Source organism: Fukomys damarensis, unplaced genomic scaffold, assembly GCF_012274545.1.
Source record: "Fukomys damarensis isolate Sample0158 unplaced genomic scaffold, DMR_v1.0_HiC HiC_scaffold_7, whole genome shotgun sequence".
NCBI lineage: Eukaryota > Metazoa > Chordata > Mammalia > Rodentia > Bathyergidae > Fukomys > Fukomys damarensis.
In genome coordinates this window covers 7,520,817-7,535,326 of record NW_022900919.1, presented here as the reverse complement: position 1 = coordinate 7,535,326, position 14,510 = coordinate 7,520,817, and the positions used below count along the sequence as shown (strand labels likewise).

General features: G+C 46.8%; 1 protein-coding gene across 3 annotated transcripts in view; it reads left to right on the top strand.

Moving 5' to 3' along the window:
• Aldh1a3 (aldehyde dehydrogenase 1 family member A3) overlaps positions 1-10,993 on the top strand; it is a 35,012-nt gene extending 24,019 nt beyond the window's left edge. For all 3 annotated transcript variants that reach the window (XM_010611071.2, XM_010611070.2, XM_010611073.1), the window contains 4 exons: positions 2,755-2,919; positions 4,207-4,364; positions 5,519-5,593; positions 10,454-10,993. In XM_010611071.2, the coding sequence (XP_010609373.1) occupies positions 2,755-2,919; positions 4,207-4,364; positions 5,519-5,593; positions 10,454-10,526 (471 nt within the window). In that variant the 3' untranslated portion in view covers positions 10,527-10,993. The remainder of the gene's footprint in view (positions 1-2,754; positions 2,920-4,206; positions 4,365-5,518; positions 5,594-10,453) is intronic.
• Positions 10,994-14,510: the final 3,517 nt, after the last annotated feature.

The following is a 14,510-nucleotide window of genomic DNA, read 5'->3' as shown; positions in this document are numbered from 1 at the left end:
TTTTTTTTTTTTTTGGGTATGGGGATCGAACTCGGGCCTTGCGCTTGCCAGGCAGGCAGCAGAACCACTGAGCCAAACCCCTAAGCCTGCAGCTGCCATTCTCAAGTGTGGTACACAAATACACACACACAGATCTATTTCCCACTCCTGGGGGGACCCCTCCCCCATAATCCATCTGGCTCTCACCCTTCCCCACCATGGGTACCTCATGTTCTTAATTTCTAATGCAGCCCTCTAAATTTCTTTATGTATATCCAAGCAAATATGTCATACATTCTGATTTCCCCCTGTTTTTATGCAAAAGATACCATGACAGCTCTACTATTTTGCATCTTGTTTACTTTGCTTAATAAGAATTCAAAGAGCTTTCTGTACCTGTCTGAGGACACCTATTTTGTTCTCTTTTTCACACACATGTACAGTTCTGTTGTTAAAAGTCACTAGGATTTAAATAACATCTTCTAAAGAACACATGGGCATACATAACACATATAATACCCCAGAGTAGGTGATTTCACACACACACACACACACACACACACACACACACACACACGTGCACACTCAAAGAAAGTCCATGGGAAAGATTCAAAGTAGGGTTGCTAAGTGGGAACACATTTGTAGCTTCTGTGAGCATTGCCAAATTACATTCCGTGGAGCAGCAGTTCCCACCTGTATGGCACTAGGGACTATTTCGTGGAAGACCGTTTTCCATGGTTGGAGTTCAGGAAGGGAGAGGGAAGTGATTCTTGTGAGGATTCAAAAGAGTACATGTCCCAGGCCCTTCACCTGTGCAGTTCACAGTGGGGTTTGGGCTCCTATGAGAATCTAAGGTCACTGCTCATCTCAAGGAGGCGACACTCAGGCAGTGATTCAAGTGATGGGAGTGACTGTAAACGTGGATAGAGGTTGGCTCACCCATCTGCCTCTCGCCTCTTGCTGTGTGGCCTTAGCATGGCACTGGACAATGGCCAGTGGCTGGGGACTCCTGTTGTAGCCGACGAACCTATTTATACCATCACCGTCATACAGCCTGTCTGACTCTCCAGCATTATCAACAGATGTGAATTCTTGTTCATTTGAGAGTTAAAAATGATATCATTTAACATACATTCTACCTTCCAAGGTGTGTAAGATAGAATACATTATCATATGTTTAAAAGACATTTATGTTTCTTTTTCAATCAAATGGATATTTGCTTTGCATATTTTTCTCTTATATTGTTGGCCACTTTTGTCACTTCTAAGATGCCTTACGTACACGCTACAATGATCAGTTTCCTATGATATGATTTGTTAATATTTTTCACTTGTTTTGCCCTATGACTTTGTTTATGATGATTTTGTCTGCCTGCCTCCTTCTTTCCTTCTTCTGGGTATTGAGCCCCTAGACTCACACATGTGAAGCAAGCACTGTACCACTGAATTATATCCCCAGCCCTTTTTAAAAAGCATACTCAAATTTATTAACCTTTTCTTTTTCTGGCTTCTGTACTTTGAGTCATAGAGAAGACAAGTTTGTAAGAGCAGTCTCCCACATGAAAGACAAATTATGGTTTCAGTTGTCACGCTTGTATCTTCGATCTCTTTAGACTTTTCCTGGAATAAGGTGTGAGGTACAGATTGAGTAAAATTAGATCCATATATCGTGTGTTGGCCAGCCAAGTGACATGCCTGGTTTGTATCCGCCCCTTTTAAGAAAGCCAGCCTGCCCCTCAGGGGAAGACAAACAGTTATCCAAATGCACCATTGGATTTGCTTACTTTTCTATTTAACATGGTTGAAATGAAACCAGCTCTCCTATCTAAAAGTCTCAGAGACTGTAAATCTTGTTAAAGTTCTGCCTCTCCTAGCCCAAGAGGAAAAGCATTGTCAACAGGGCCATGACAAAGAACGGCTCCCACGGATTTCAGGATGGAGGCCAGTAGAGGGGGCAGGAAGAGCACTGCATCCATTGAGCAGTCTCCCACAGGGGCACCCTTTAAACTGCTGGCCCCCAGCTAGGTATTAAACTGTAGCACAAAGCACAGTCCAGCTGATGAGACCCTTAGGCGAGGTAACAAAGATGGAGCCTTTCTGATAAGCTGATCCCCCTCTGGCCAAGTTACAGCCCCTCACCCACCTGAAGCTCACTTGGCTGTTTCAAGGGTTGCTGAGAGAGGTGATCAGCTTTCCTGCTCACTTCTGCTCAGCACTTTGAAGGGAGAACCCAGTAATTGTTCCTCCAATCCATGGAGCCAAGTTTCAGGGTGCAGGGCTGCCAGGTGAAATGCACAATACTCAGATCTGAATTTCAGATAGACTGCTGGCATTTTGACATGAAACATATCTCAAACACTATTTGGGATGTACTTATGTTCAAATTGATGTTTCTCTGAGATTCAAGTGTAAGTAGGAATCCAGTGTTTTTATTTGCTAAGTCCAACAACCCTAGCAGGATGCAAAAAAACTGACGGAACAAAGAGTGCAACCACTGCCAACCTTGGTGCACCCTGGACCAGCTTTTCAGCATGGAGGATGGAATCAGACACAGCAACAACGAACCCCAGTCCTGGAGAGGGTGGGAATAGCTCCCCGTGCCTCTTCTGCTCACATCTGTGCATCAGAGGAATATCTGCCTGCAAGGCACATTCATTCCATGACTTGGGTCTGGGCAAGAGCACAGGGTGGGCAGGGTGGCTGATGGTGCTGAAAATGTAAGATGGCAGCCACTGCCACAAGGAAGCTGGTGGTAATTCCTTTAATGTTTTGCAGATCGATCAAAAACAGTTTGACAAAATCCTTGAGCTGATTGAGAGTGGGAAGAAGGAAGGGGCCAAGCTGGAATGTGGAGGCTCAGCCCTGGAAGCCAGGGGACTCTTCATCAAACCCACTGTCTTCTCAGAGGTGACTGACAACATGCGGATTGCCAAGGAGGAGGTAGGTGTGGCCCAGAGGCCCTCCAAACTGCTCTCCTCCTGGGCCCAGGGAGCCCAGAAGTCTTTGAGGGGCTGGGTTTTCCTTTTCCATGGAGCTTTTCCCCTATCCTTTGGGGTCCTTCGGTGCACCATCTTGCTGTGAGCCTCTGGCAAACCCCAAGGACTGCGCAGAGTTTGTTCAAGGCTCAGTTTCCACTCGTTTCTGCTCTCGGGGGTGGGAGAAGGGGGACAGGACTACCGCCTCTGAGTCCATCAAGCGGCTGGATGTGGAGAGCTGTTGCTGTGGGTTCACAACCAAGGCTGTCTCCGGTCTCCCCAGACCAACCTTAAATGACAGATTCTCAAGAATCACGTCTCAGCTAGAACACACATTGCATTTTCCCTCCTGGGTATCTTTAAGAATGAGAGTGTAAATCTACCTTTGCCTTTCAATTCTACTATGAAGCACATGGAATCTGGCTCCTACACAGGATTTGTAAGAGAAGAGGCCAGTGCTGGGTGGTTAGGTCCTGGGAGAAGGTGACCTTTTGGAGTTTTATAAAAGAATGCACACTCTAGGGGGCTTCCAGGTACAGGTGTCTTATAAACTTGCTTCCTGAGATTTTGAAGGGTTATTAACCCTGCCATAGTGGCGTGAAGTGCAGCTGTTTATCCCCATGACAAAAGGTCCCAAGGAACCTGGGGAGGGGTTTACAGAGCCATAGTAGGGCAGAATCACGTCCAGTGTTGGTCAACTACAAGCTCCTTTCAAGATTCCCTTTCCAACACCTTTAAGTCTTCCTTGTCTTTCCTTTGCTGTGTGGTAGATTGTCCTGTTCCCAGCCCCGGGGAGTTACTATGGAAGCCTTTTAGAGCATCCTCATTGGTGCAAAGCACAGGAGGTCAGAGCACATGGTTCTACAGCCCTACCTGCGAACACCCTCTGAGATAACCTTCCAAAATTATCCGTTCTCTGTATTCCGACGTGCACGGATCACCCCAAGGCTCTCAGGCTGGAGTTCTCAGAATCCCTGATGACAATGGGAAATGAGAAACACAAACTATTTTTAGTTGTCATTTCTTTGTTGTTGTTATTGTTGTTCCATTTTAAGCCTCCCCTTCCAATTTTATCCATTACACAGCTTTAAAAAAAAAAATATTGGGTGATCTTTCTTATCCAGTCATTGTTGCCAGGCACATACGGACTCAGGGTGTATGTAAAAGGCATAAAACCAAAGAAATACCTGCTCTTGAAGCTACATTCCCACCCAACATACCTCTCACGGCTGTTCTTGCAAATTAATCATAGATTTTTGGACCGGTGCAGCCAATACTGAAGTTCAAAAGCATCGAAGAAGTGATAAAAAGGGCAAATAGCACAGACTACGGACTCACAGCGGCTGTGTTCACAAAAAACCTCGACAAAGCCCTGACGCTGGCTTCCGCCTTGGAATCAGGAACGGTCTGGTGAGCAGAGTTTGGCTTCAGCTCTGACTGGCTCCCTTACAGCCTCATAGCCTTCCGCTAACGGAGCTTTTAACTGGATATTATACACTGTTCGAGTACTTTGCTAGGTCCTTGTGACCACCTTCTGAAATGGGGGTCCTTATGGGGTCAAGCAGCTCACTTCACAGGAGAGGAAATCAAGACACAGAGAAGCCAAGTAACTTGCCTCAAATCGCGCAAGCAGTGTGCTCATCCCTCAGTACTCACAGAGATCGATGCCAGGACCCACTGCAGATTCCCAAACCCATAGTCACACAAGCATAGTATGCACACATAACCTAGGCGCATGTACTTTATCTTTAGATGATTCATGGTACTTATTATGGATGCTAGGTAAATAGTCACCACACTCTGTTGTTCGGGGAGTGATGACAAGGGGGAAGACTTGGGCATGTTCAGTACAGAGGCAATCCTTTTCCCGGTCTGTTCCATCAAGGTCGGTTGAAATCGAGGACCCAGAGCCTTGGTTTTGAAGCCCAGCCGTGTGTAGCAGAACCGGCTCCAGGGTTTGAGCCCTTGACCAGCTGGGATGCAAGGCTTCTCCAACTTTGTTTTTGGTTCCAATTCTAAATCAGTGCATGCTCATCTGCAGAGTATGGATGCTGCTAATACTGCCTTGCCGGTAATTCTGCAGATTGCGTGTTGTTGTACTCATTTTAAAATGAATGAATTGAGGCTCAAATAACTTGAATAGCAATTGGAGGGTCACAGGTTTGAGGCAGCAGGAGAACTTTGAGGTCAGGTCTGTGTCACTTCAAGGCTAATTCTTATCCCTCACGCATAATATTTTCTCTTCTGTTTTCTTGCCTTCTCATCCTACTCCTATCTCAGTGGAAAGCTCTAGACCAGAATATTCAAAGTTTAGTTTCTGGCATGAGGAATAAGAAGGCAGAGGCTATGAGCACACTGTATTTTAATGGCTGTGGTACCTTGGTTCACAAACTTAATTCTTTCCACAATTCTGCTTGCAGATTGATTTGCCTTAAAATTTTTTCAAACAGCCACGTACGTGGTAGGCAGCACTATGCATCCGATGCCTAACAGCTGGACCCCCAGGGTCCAGCTGGGTCTTCTCCAGGTAACTGTGAGCATGTTTTCCCTTTTTTTTCTTCTAGGATCAACTGCTACAATGCACTGTATGCACAGGCTCCATTTGGTGGCTTTAAAATGTCAGGAAATGGCAGAGAACTGTAAGTGCTTCTGTCCCTCCCAGCCTGCTGGTGCTTAGTGATTAGAGCACCTGCCTGATGGTCCCCCACCCCCTGCTCTGTCCAGGGCTGCTGTCACCAAGGCTGGTGGCCCCTTCCCTCTGGGGCTCCTCCCTCACTCCTCCTGCCCCCACTCTGCCCTTCCCCTCCCTCATCCTCAGCCTGCCACTTCCAGACTCAGTGCTGTGCCCTCCCCAGCACCCATACATCAGGGACATTCAGTAGATCTTTGATATAGGCTTGAGGAGTAAGGACACTGCACTGGAAAGGTGCATTACTTGCCAGAGGTAGGATGTCACTGCCTGCTTGTGTCTCCGCTCCCAGCAGGGAAACAGATTCTGACCCAGGAACACGTGGTGGGCGGCCAAGCTTCCTTCTCAATGCCTCTCAGGAGGCATAAGCAGCCTCCTCCTGCTGGGCTCCATGGCTCATCCATGGGGATTCACGGACAGACTCCTTGCATCTGGCCCAGGCCCAGCACTGGATGGAACGTCCTGGTGGCAGAGATGCTGTGTTTTCCAGCTGGACCCTGGTTTCTCCCCTCCATGTCCTTCCTGGTGCTGCTAGGGTTTAACGAGCCTTTGTGGACAAACATCTTGCAGGCTTAATGCTCCCAGAGAACCATCTGTGACATACCCCAGGGCTGTTCCTAGCTATTTCTGAGGGCTCACATCCTTCCTTTTCTTTAAACAGCGTGTGTCATGTGTATGCAAATGCACCACCTTGTACTTGTTTGTACATCTTCTGGTGGAGACATACTTTAAACACTTCCCCTCCGTGTGGGCCTTGGTGAGAACTTTGGGTGGCTCCATCTCCAGATTCTTTAAGATGATGTCAGGGAATAGGGTGACTCCCCCCACGCTCAGGAGCTGCTCTAAGCCAGTCTGCGTGGTCCAGTCTGCATGCACCTCCTCGCCTTTCTCGCGAGTCCACCCCTGACTCATAGCAGGTGCCCCAGAGCCCTCTCTGCACATCAGTGTGACCAGCGTCCCTTGGTCTCCTCTTCGCTCCTGTGACTGATTTCCCTTTCTGGGAACTTCAGTAAGTGCGTGGCCTTAAAGATTCTTTGCAGGAGCCTCTTTCTGCCTTCTGGTGGCCTGTTTGTGTTTGTGCGTGCATCCTCTGCGCCCACTCTGTTACCTCTGATACCTGCTTGCCCTGCAGGGCTCCAGCAGCATTTGCTGAGATGTCCTTCAGATGACAGTCCTTAAGGGGGGACAGCTGTTGTCAGATGAACACACAGCCTAGGGAGTTTGTGACTGACAGCCGGGAAAGACCACTGGCCACTTGGTCCTTGGACTTCCGACAGCCCAGGGTCTTGCTGGACAGAGGTGGCTCTTGTAAGTCACCTGAAATGAAACCTGTGTGGTCATTCGTTTCCTGTGATCTGCTGCCTTCAGGCAGTGAGGTAGCCAGGGCTGGGGAACTCAGAGCTGCACAGTCCTCATCCCAGAGGCCAAGCACGGCAAATGCTGGGAACGCAGAAGCTGCGGGAAGGATTGTGGGGTCCACCTGAAACCTTCTTGACATGAGCTTCCTTGGGTGACTCACTGTGAGGCTTTCCTCACCCCAGCTTCCCTTCCCACCACCCAGCAGTGCCTGCAGCCCTGTCAGAGCAAGGCTGGATGAGAATCCACTGTGCACAGTCCCTATTTTATTCTTCTGGTTAGCCACCAGGGGACTTTTTTGGATGTCTGTTTTTGGACCTTTGGCATGTATTTTCCCAAGACTTTTGATAAAACATTTAAAAATAATTCATAGGGGCACTGCCTTAAAAACCAATTTTCATTTTCTCTTGTCTCAAATTGCTGTCGTCATGTTGCAAGAAGTTCCTCTTTGGTCTGCTGGAGCACCACAAGGTGAATTCCATGGATTTCCCCTCCCAGGGCACCCACCCAGGGCCCTTCTGAGATCTGTTTTTGGGCCCAACCTCTTCTTCCCAGGCACTTTTTTTCTTAGTTCTTTGTTTTGTTTTATAATAAAAGATAGTAACCAACACATCCACACAGTTGAAACCCATTTCTTAGAAGTCACCAGTGTCCATTCATTTTGTTCATTCATTCACTAGGCAAATATTTTTTGGGCATCTTTGATGCTGTAGGCATGACTAGGCTCTGAACACACAGCAGTGAACAACACAGTTGCCAGTCCCCGTCTCCTCTATACTCTTTTTTTCTTCCAGCACTAGAGATTGAACCCAGGACTTTTGCATTGAGCTGCATCTCCAGTCCCGCTTCCTTTTTTTTTGAGACAGTGTCTCACTGAGTTACCCAGGCTGGACTTAAATTTGTGATTCTCCTGTCTCATGCTCCCAGAATGCTAGGATTACAGGCATGTCCTACCACACTGCTCCCCTGATGTTTTGACGAGACTTATGGGGAGAGAGGCTGGCCTCAGAGTTGGCCTTCATTGGCAAGGAGGATGAGATTGCACAAGCACTGATTCAGGAGATGCTGCATTGAGTTGAATTAGAACAGTGAGAAGTTGAACCAGGGTAACTGTGGAAATAGAAAGAGGGGGAACCCTGGAGTTATTCTTACAAGAATAATTTTTATTGTGGACTTATTAGTATGTGTTAATTCAATAGGATTGCAACATTCTATTTGCTTGCTTTATTGTTGATCATTAACAACTTTGAGTTTTTACAATGCAACGTAATATATTTACTTTTAAAGTTTATTTGCATTTTCCTGCATATAATAGGTGTAGACAAGTGTGTTATTTTCTGCTTTTTAATTAAATGAAGACTGACTTTTTCTCACAAGAATGGGTTTTGGGTCTCCTTTTTAGTGGTGATCTCTTATAATTACTTTCAAGCAGTCTTTGCTACTATAGACCATATTGATGAACTTCCCTGTATGTAAATCTTTATGTATCTAAGGGGAATTATTTTCAGAATAAATCCCTAGAATTGAATAGACTGTCTCACGAAAAGTAGGCTTCCCACTGTTTTTGTTTACAGTTGTTTAACTGTGAGAGGCTGAGCACCCTTTTCACACTTACTGGAATTTGTATTTCTTTTTTCTGCAAACCACCTATGTCCTTTGTTAGTTTTTCCATCTGGTTGCTTGTGTTCTTCCTGTTGGTTTTAAGAACTCTTTGTACGTTGAGAGCAATGGCACTCTTTCTCACACAGAGTTGTAAATTATTTTTAGCTTGTCTCGGATTTTTTTAATGGATTATCTGTCCTGCAAAAGTAGAATTTCGTAGTCTGCTTATGGCTTTGATGTTTCGCGCTATGTCTAGAAGAGATTACAAAATAAGTCTGTCATGATTATCCTGGGTTCTTAAACTATATGTTTTCGAGAACTACTTAAAAGCCTCATTGGCACATGATTAATAAAATAAGGATATTACTTTCCACTATTCACTTTTTACTTAGCACATGGTAGGGTTATCTCTAAGTGTTAGAACTGTAAGGAGGTGGTGATTTTCCCACATCGCAGATGATGAAACTGAGGCACGGGCGAGGCAGTGACCTTGACCAACTTACCTGGGGCCCAGCTAGAGGTTTCTCCAACTTGACCTTAAAGTCATCTTGAAATTTCTGATCCACTCAATGTGTTTGTTTTCTCTTGTGCCAAACAAATTACTGCAAGATTAGTGGTCCACACAAAATGCGTCTGTTATTTTGTACTTCTGTGGGACAAAAATCTGACCCAGGTCTCACTGAGCTAAGACGAAGGTGTCAGCAGGGCTGTACTCCACTCAGGGGTGTCGGGAGAGGGTTCTTCCTTGACTTCTGCAGCTCCTTTTCTCCACCTGCAAGGCCAGCACTGAGGCAGCTCTCTGAGCTCTGTCTGCAATCTCACTTTACTCAAACTCTCCTGTCTTCTTCCCCTGCTCTCAAGAATACTGGGAATCCAGGATAATCCCATTATTTCAAGGTCAACCGATGAGTCCCTTGAATTCTATCCACAGCCTAAATTCACAGGTTCAGGGAAGTGGGACATGGACACTTTGCGGGGTGGAAGATGCTTTCTCCACCTGCCCAGCAGGTCTGAGTAAGGCCTGGCCATCTGCATTTCTATCAAGTTTGGAGCTAAGGCTGTCCACACTGGCCTCGGGATCACTTTTGGGGACGAGGCAGGATTCTATCTCAGGTCTTCCCAGTTCTGAGACTCCAGGGGCACCTCTCCTTCTACCTCTTTTCCTAACGAGCACTCGTTTCTTCCACGTAAAAGCAGAGTATGTGCTGCAGGAGGATTTCGGTCCATCCAAAGCTGCCTCTGGGCTGTAGGAATGGATTCTCCCCTGAGAATGACCAGGACCCCTGGGAAGGCTCACCCGGGCCCTGTAAGACCTACAGACAGGAGAGATGGCAAGGACACCAAATCCAGGTCTGTGGCCACCCTGCATCCAGACTGGCCTCACTCGTCTTACAGCGGGTTCCTAGCTGTGCCCTCCAAGGCCAACTTCAGGCCTCACCGCTCTGTCCCCGTGATCCCCTGGCCACATCATAAGTAGCTGTGGATCTTGGTCTCTTCTGTCTCTTCAGTCAGCTCCAAGTTACAATCTAAAACTTATGTTCTAGAGTAATAATTTCTGCTTCCAGGCCCTCTCCTCCCAGTCCCAGAGAATTTGCCTCATGTTTGGTTTTTAACTTCCCTCATTCTTCAGAAGCAAACTCTTACTCACTCACCAAAAACTTGATATTTAAAGTTACATTTCATTTAGGTCAATTTATTAACGAGATCACAATTCCAGCCATTCCTCCAATGGGGCATCACAGTTTGTCCCTTTGCATAAACTCCAAATCCCAAACTTCCTCAAAGAGCACGCTTTCCCCTAAGCTTCCAGTTGACATGCTCAGTTTCAGCGCTCTCTTCTTTATCCTCACAGAGGTGAATATGCCCTAGCTGAATACACAGAAGTGAAAACTGTCACCATCAAGCTCGAGGACAAGAACCCCTGAAGGAAAGAGGGTTCTCAAACATGAGACCTCCCTTGGCCGACCAGACTTGCTGAAGGGAAGAACTACAGTACTGACCTTCCTGGGACACTCTCTTCCGGATACTTTCAGTCCCCCGGAGCTGGGTTTTATTTTCTTCTCACACTCCTGTTTTATTGACCTAACTCTGGGTGACCATATGTTGTGTGAAATTGAAGTTCCACCTAGGGAGGGCGCTATTGGCCATTTCTGGTGTTGCCTTTAGACCAGGTGTGAAAGACAGTGAGATACTCAGGGCTCCGTGAACAAGAAATGTTGTTCAAATGTCGAGCAGGGGCTTCAGGATGCCCTGGCTGAATCCAACTCCAGTGAGAATTTGGAAAGTGCATGATCTGCAAGCCCTGCCCCTGTGGACCCCTCACAGTCACCGGTACACACAAGCTCCCCCCAGTTCTGAGGTAGAGGTGAGACCATTCCAGAGGAAAAGACTAGCACTAAATTAAAAAGAAAGAGAAGGATTTTGAGGGTGCGACAGGGGGAGATTTGGGGAGCACATATCAGGCAAGGGTGCCAGAGGTCCTGGGCACGCACAGGTGTGAGCTTTGGAGGGCTACCTATTGACATTGACTATGGGATTCATTCTGAAACCAGTACTGACTTTGGGCTCTGACCAACTGGACATCCCAAAGACCTTACTATACCTCTGTGATAGTTCACCTTAACCAAGGCACTTTCTTACATGGGGAACATCGTTAGTATCGTTGTAGCTGCCGAGGACCTACTATTCTGGTAGCACAGCAACAGAGCAAATCCTAGAATAATTTAAGTGCTGCATTTGGAAAGTCAGAACCACAGCTCACTTTTTAAAATTACATATTTTACCATATTTCATTATGGTGCACAATAAGCCTGTATACTTTCCCTACTCCCCAGTTCCATTCTCCACTTTAGATTAGTACGGTGTACACACCTGGAAAGACTGCTGTTTTAAAAAGTTTTACTTTGGTATTGCTTTCTGATTAGTTAACAAATAACTTCTGGATTCCATGGAGGAACTGGATCTTCATCCAAGTGATCTTTTACTAACAAGCTAGGAATTTTTCTTTTCCTCTTTTGTGTATCCAAACGATGGGCCATTCCCATGTTCTCACTCAGAAAACTGAAGTTATTCCCATATAGCTTAAAAAATAAAACCAAACAAGTTATGTTGTTCGGGTACTTTACTAAACCAACACTTTCCTAACTGGAAAAATGGTGCTTATGTTTGAAGATTAAGTTGGAGAGACAATAATAAAGTGAAGGTCTAGGTCAGAACTCAGAACTGATGTGTGTATAAAGGAAAGTATTATGAATTAGGGTATCGTCCTAGTCAGAGATATAAAGTATGCAATTCACCTTCTTTTCTCCGTCAGTTAACACATCACTTACACTACCAGTAACTTGTCAAACAGAATTTGATTTTCATACACTGAATTTTCAGTATCCCAAGAAACTATAGACACTAACCTTCATTGTAGTACCTTAGAGGGTTCCTATTCTTTCAGTGTACAATACTGTCTTTAATATGAAATGCTACATTATTTATAACTGGTAGGTTTAATGTGTCTTTTATAGCTGTAAGTACACAGAGGTAGTATATTTAACCTTCTGTAATATAATGTATTTAGAAATGAAAATCTATATAATGTTAGATTTCACTTCTTTTAGGGTTTACCCCTGTGGTATGGTTTTTAAAAATATCAGACTGGGAATTCTGATCCTTTCTGCAGACTGTGTTCAGCAGTGATAAAATAAATTTGGATATTTGAGACATGTTTTGTTCATCGAATGTTTTTCTTTTCATCAACCAAACCCTTTTAATTCTGTGGCAAGCTTTTATCTTTCTGAGACCTACTGTACAATATGGCTGGTAATAAAGCAGTACCAATGCCATAAATCAAGTTATATTTCTTTGATCAATCACACCAAGTGTTTTGTCTGAATGTAAAGCCTACTTTGGTGGCTTTGACAAGGCGGAGGACTTGACCGCAGGGGTCTGAGTTCAAGGTGTCATTTAAGCTGCCCAAGACTCTATTATAAAGTGATAAAGACTTGAATACAGGTAAAGGGATTAAAGGAAGACATTGCATCCTCCAGCCATGAGCACACGTGTCATTTCCCTCTGTGGCAATCTAGGTATTTGAGCTTAACTTAGCAAGAAGCCTCAGTCACCAAGTTGGGAGTTGATGTCCAGGGCTGGTTCAAAATATGCACATTTACACATGTGTTGATGTATTTGGGGCCATCTGATTTCTCAGTTCAAATGTGAGCCAGAAAATGATGTTTCTTTTATTTGGATTACCAGAACATGACTTCCTGAAGGGAACCATTCTGAGAACAGTAGACAGAATATGGTGTGTGTGTGTGTGTGTGTGTGTGTGCACTTGTGCACCTGTGGGGATGGGCACCCCCTCTACAACTGAGCCTCTGGAAGGTCCTAGCTTCTCCTGTTGGTGGATGGAGTCTTGCTAATGGTTTTGCTCCTTGCTCCAAGCTTGACTTGTGCCTGACAATGGATAATGAGGAGTGTTTAAATTTCTTCTGGGGAGGAATAGTGGAGGAAATGGGTACCCAGCTGAAGAAAGACAACGCGAAGTTGCATAAATCCACGGTGCCTGCTGAAGGCAGGACTGTCAGTTCAGGGAGGGATGTGGCTTCCCACGGGCCCTACACAGGAAAAAATCCAACCTGAGGCTGAAGGAAACCTGAGCAGAATGTGAGTTGAAGGGAGAAGACCTTGGGTCAGCAGGGCTGAGAAAGAAGTGGAAAGGAATCTTAACTGCCCTGTAACCACCTTCCGCTGCGAACCTGTGCCTAACGCATGGAGTTAAATGCTAGGGAATAGCCAGGTCAAGGCAGGTCATTGGTGTGTCGAATGTTCCAGATGTTTCCTACATTTCCTAGCCAACTTCCAAACCCCTTTAAGTAAAGGCAGTTAAGTCGCCCCGCTGCATTAGCTTCCCTCCTCAGTCCCTGTGGGACCGGGCACCGGGCGTGCGCTTCCTCCCGGTGGCGCTAGGTGGCGGGGCGGGGCGCCCTCGAGGAGCCACAGGCGGTGGAGGATCTCGCTCACCCTCTCGGCCGCCTCACCCTGTAAATCACTGGGGACTTTTCGGTGGCGCTCAGATCGCTGCCTTTGCAAATTGCCATGAGAACCTCAGCGGGGAGGGCAGGAGTGCAAACCTATGCCCACCCTGAGGGCGCTGGGCGGCGGGGAGGCGGAGAGGCAGCCTCCCGGAGGGCACGGCGGAGCTGCCGGTGACCCCCGTCCAAGGGGACCCACGGCGGGGCTCCGAGTACCCGGCCCGAGGCGTCCCGAGGACTGGACGGGCCCTGCGGCGCACGGAGTTTGTGAAATGGCCTTGGGGTTACGGTGGGGCTTCCCTGCGCCCTGTGCGGAGTCCCGGGAGCATTGAGAGGTGACACTTCACGGGAGGATCCGGGTGCCGGTCCTGCCGTGGCGCGGGACCTCCGCTTTCTCCGCAGCAGATTCTCTCCTGGGTGGACAGGTGGGCCGCGGGCTCACACGGGTTCAGACGTGATACATTCCCGCCTTCTACCACGTTTTATTTCTAACCCCCTGCAGCCAGAAACAATTAAAAACGGTTCGTCAAGGCCAGCGTCGTGGCCTACCTGCAATCCCTGCACTCTGAGAAGGCTGAGACAGAAGGATCGCTTGAGCCCACGCCTTAGAACCCAGCCTGGCCTTAGGTCTCAAAAAATTAAGTTAAAATATTAAATATATACGCATATATGTGTGATTCTCCGGATAACCAGATCTTTGCGTACATCTGTAAGTTAAGTTAGTAAGTTCGTACGATGGAAACGATTCACTTGAACAACGCGCGCGTTTCCGTACTGCTGCTCTCCAAGAGCGGACGCGGGTCTGTCCGCGTCGCCCCACTGCAGCAGCGCGAACGCAGGCGCGCAGTCTCGGGCCGATCCCGCCCCGGGGAGAGCAGGTCCCCA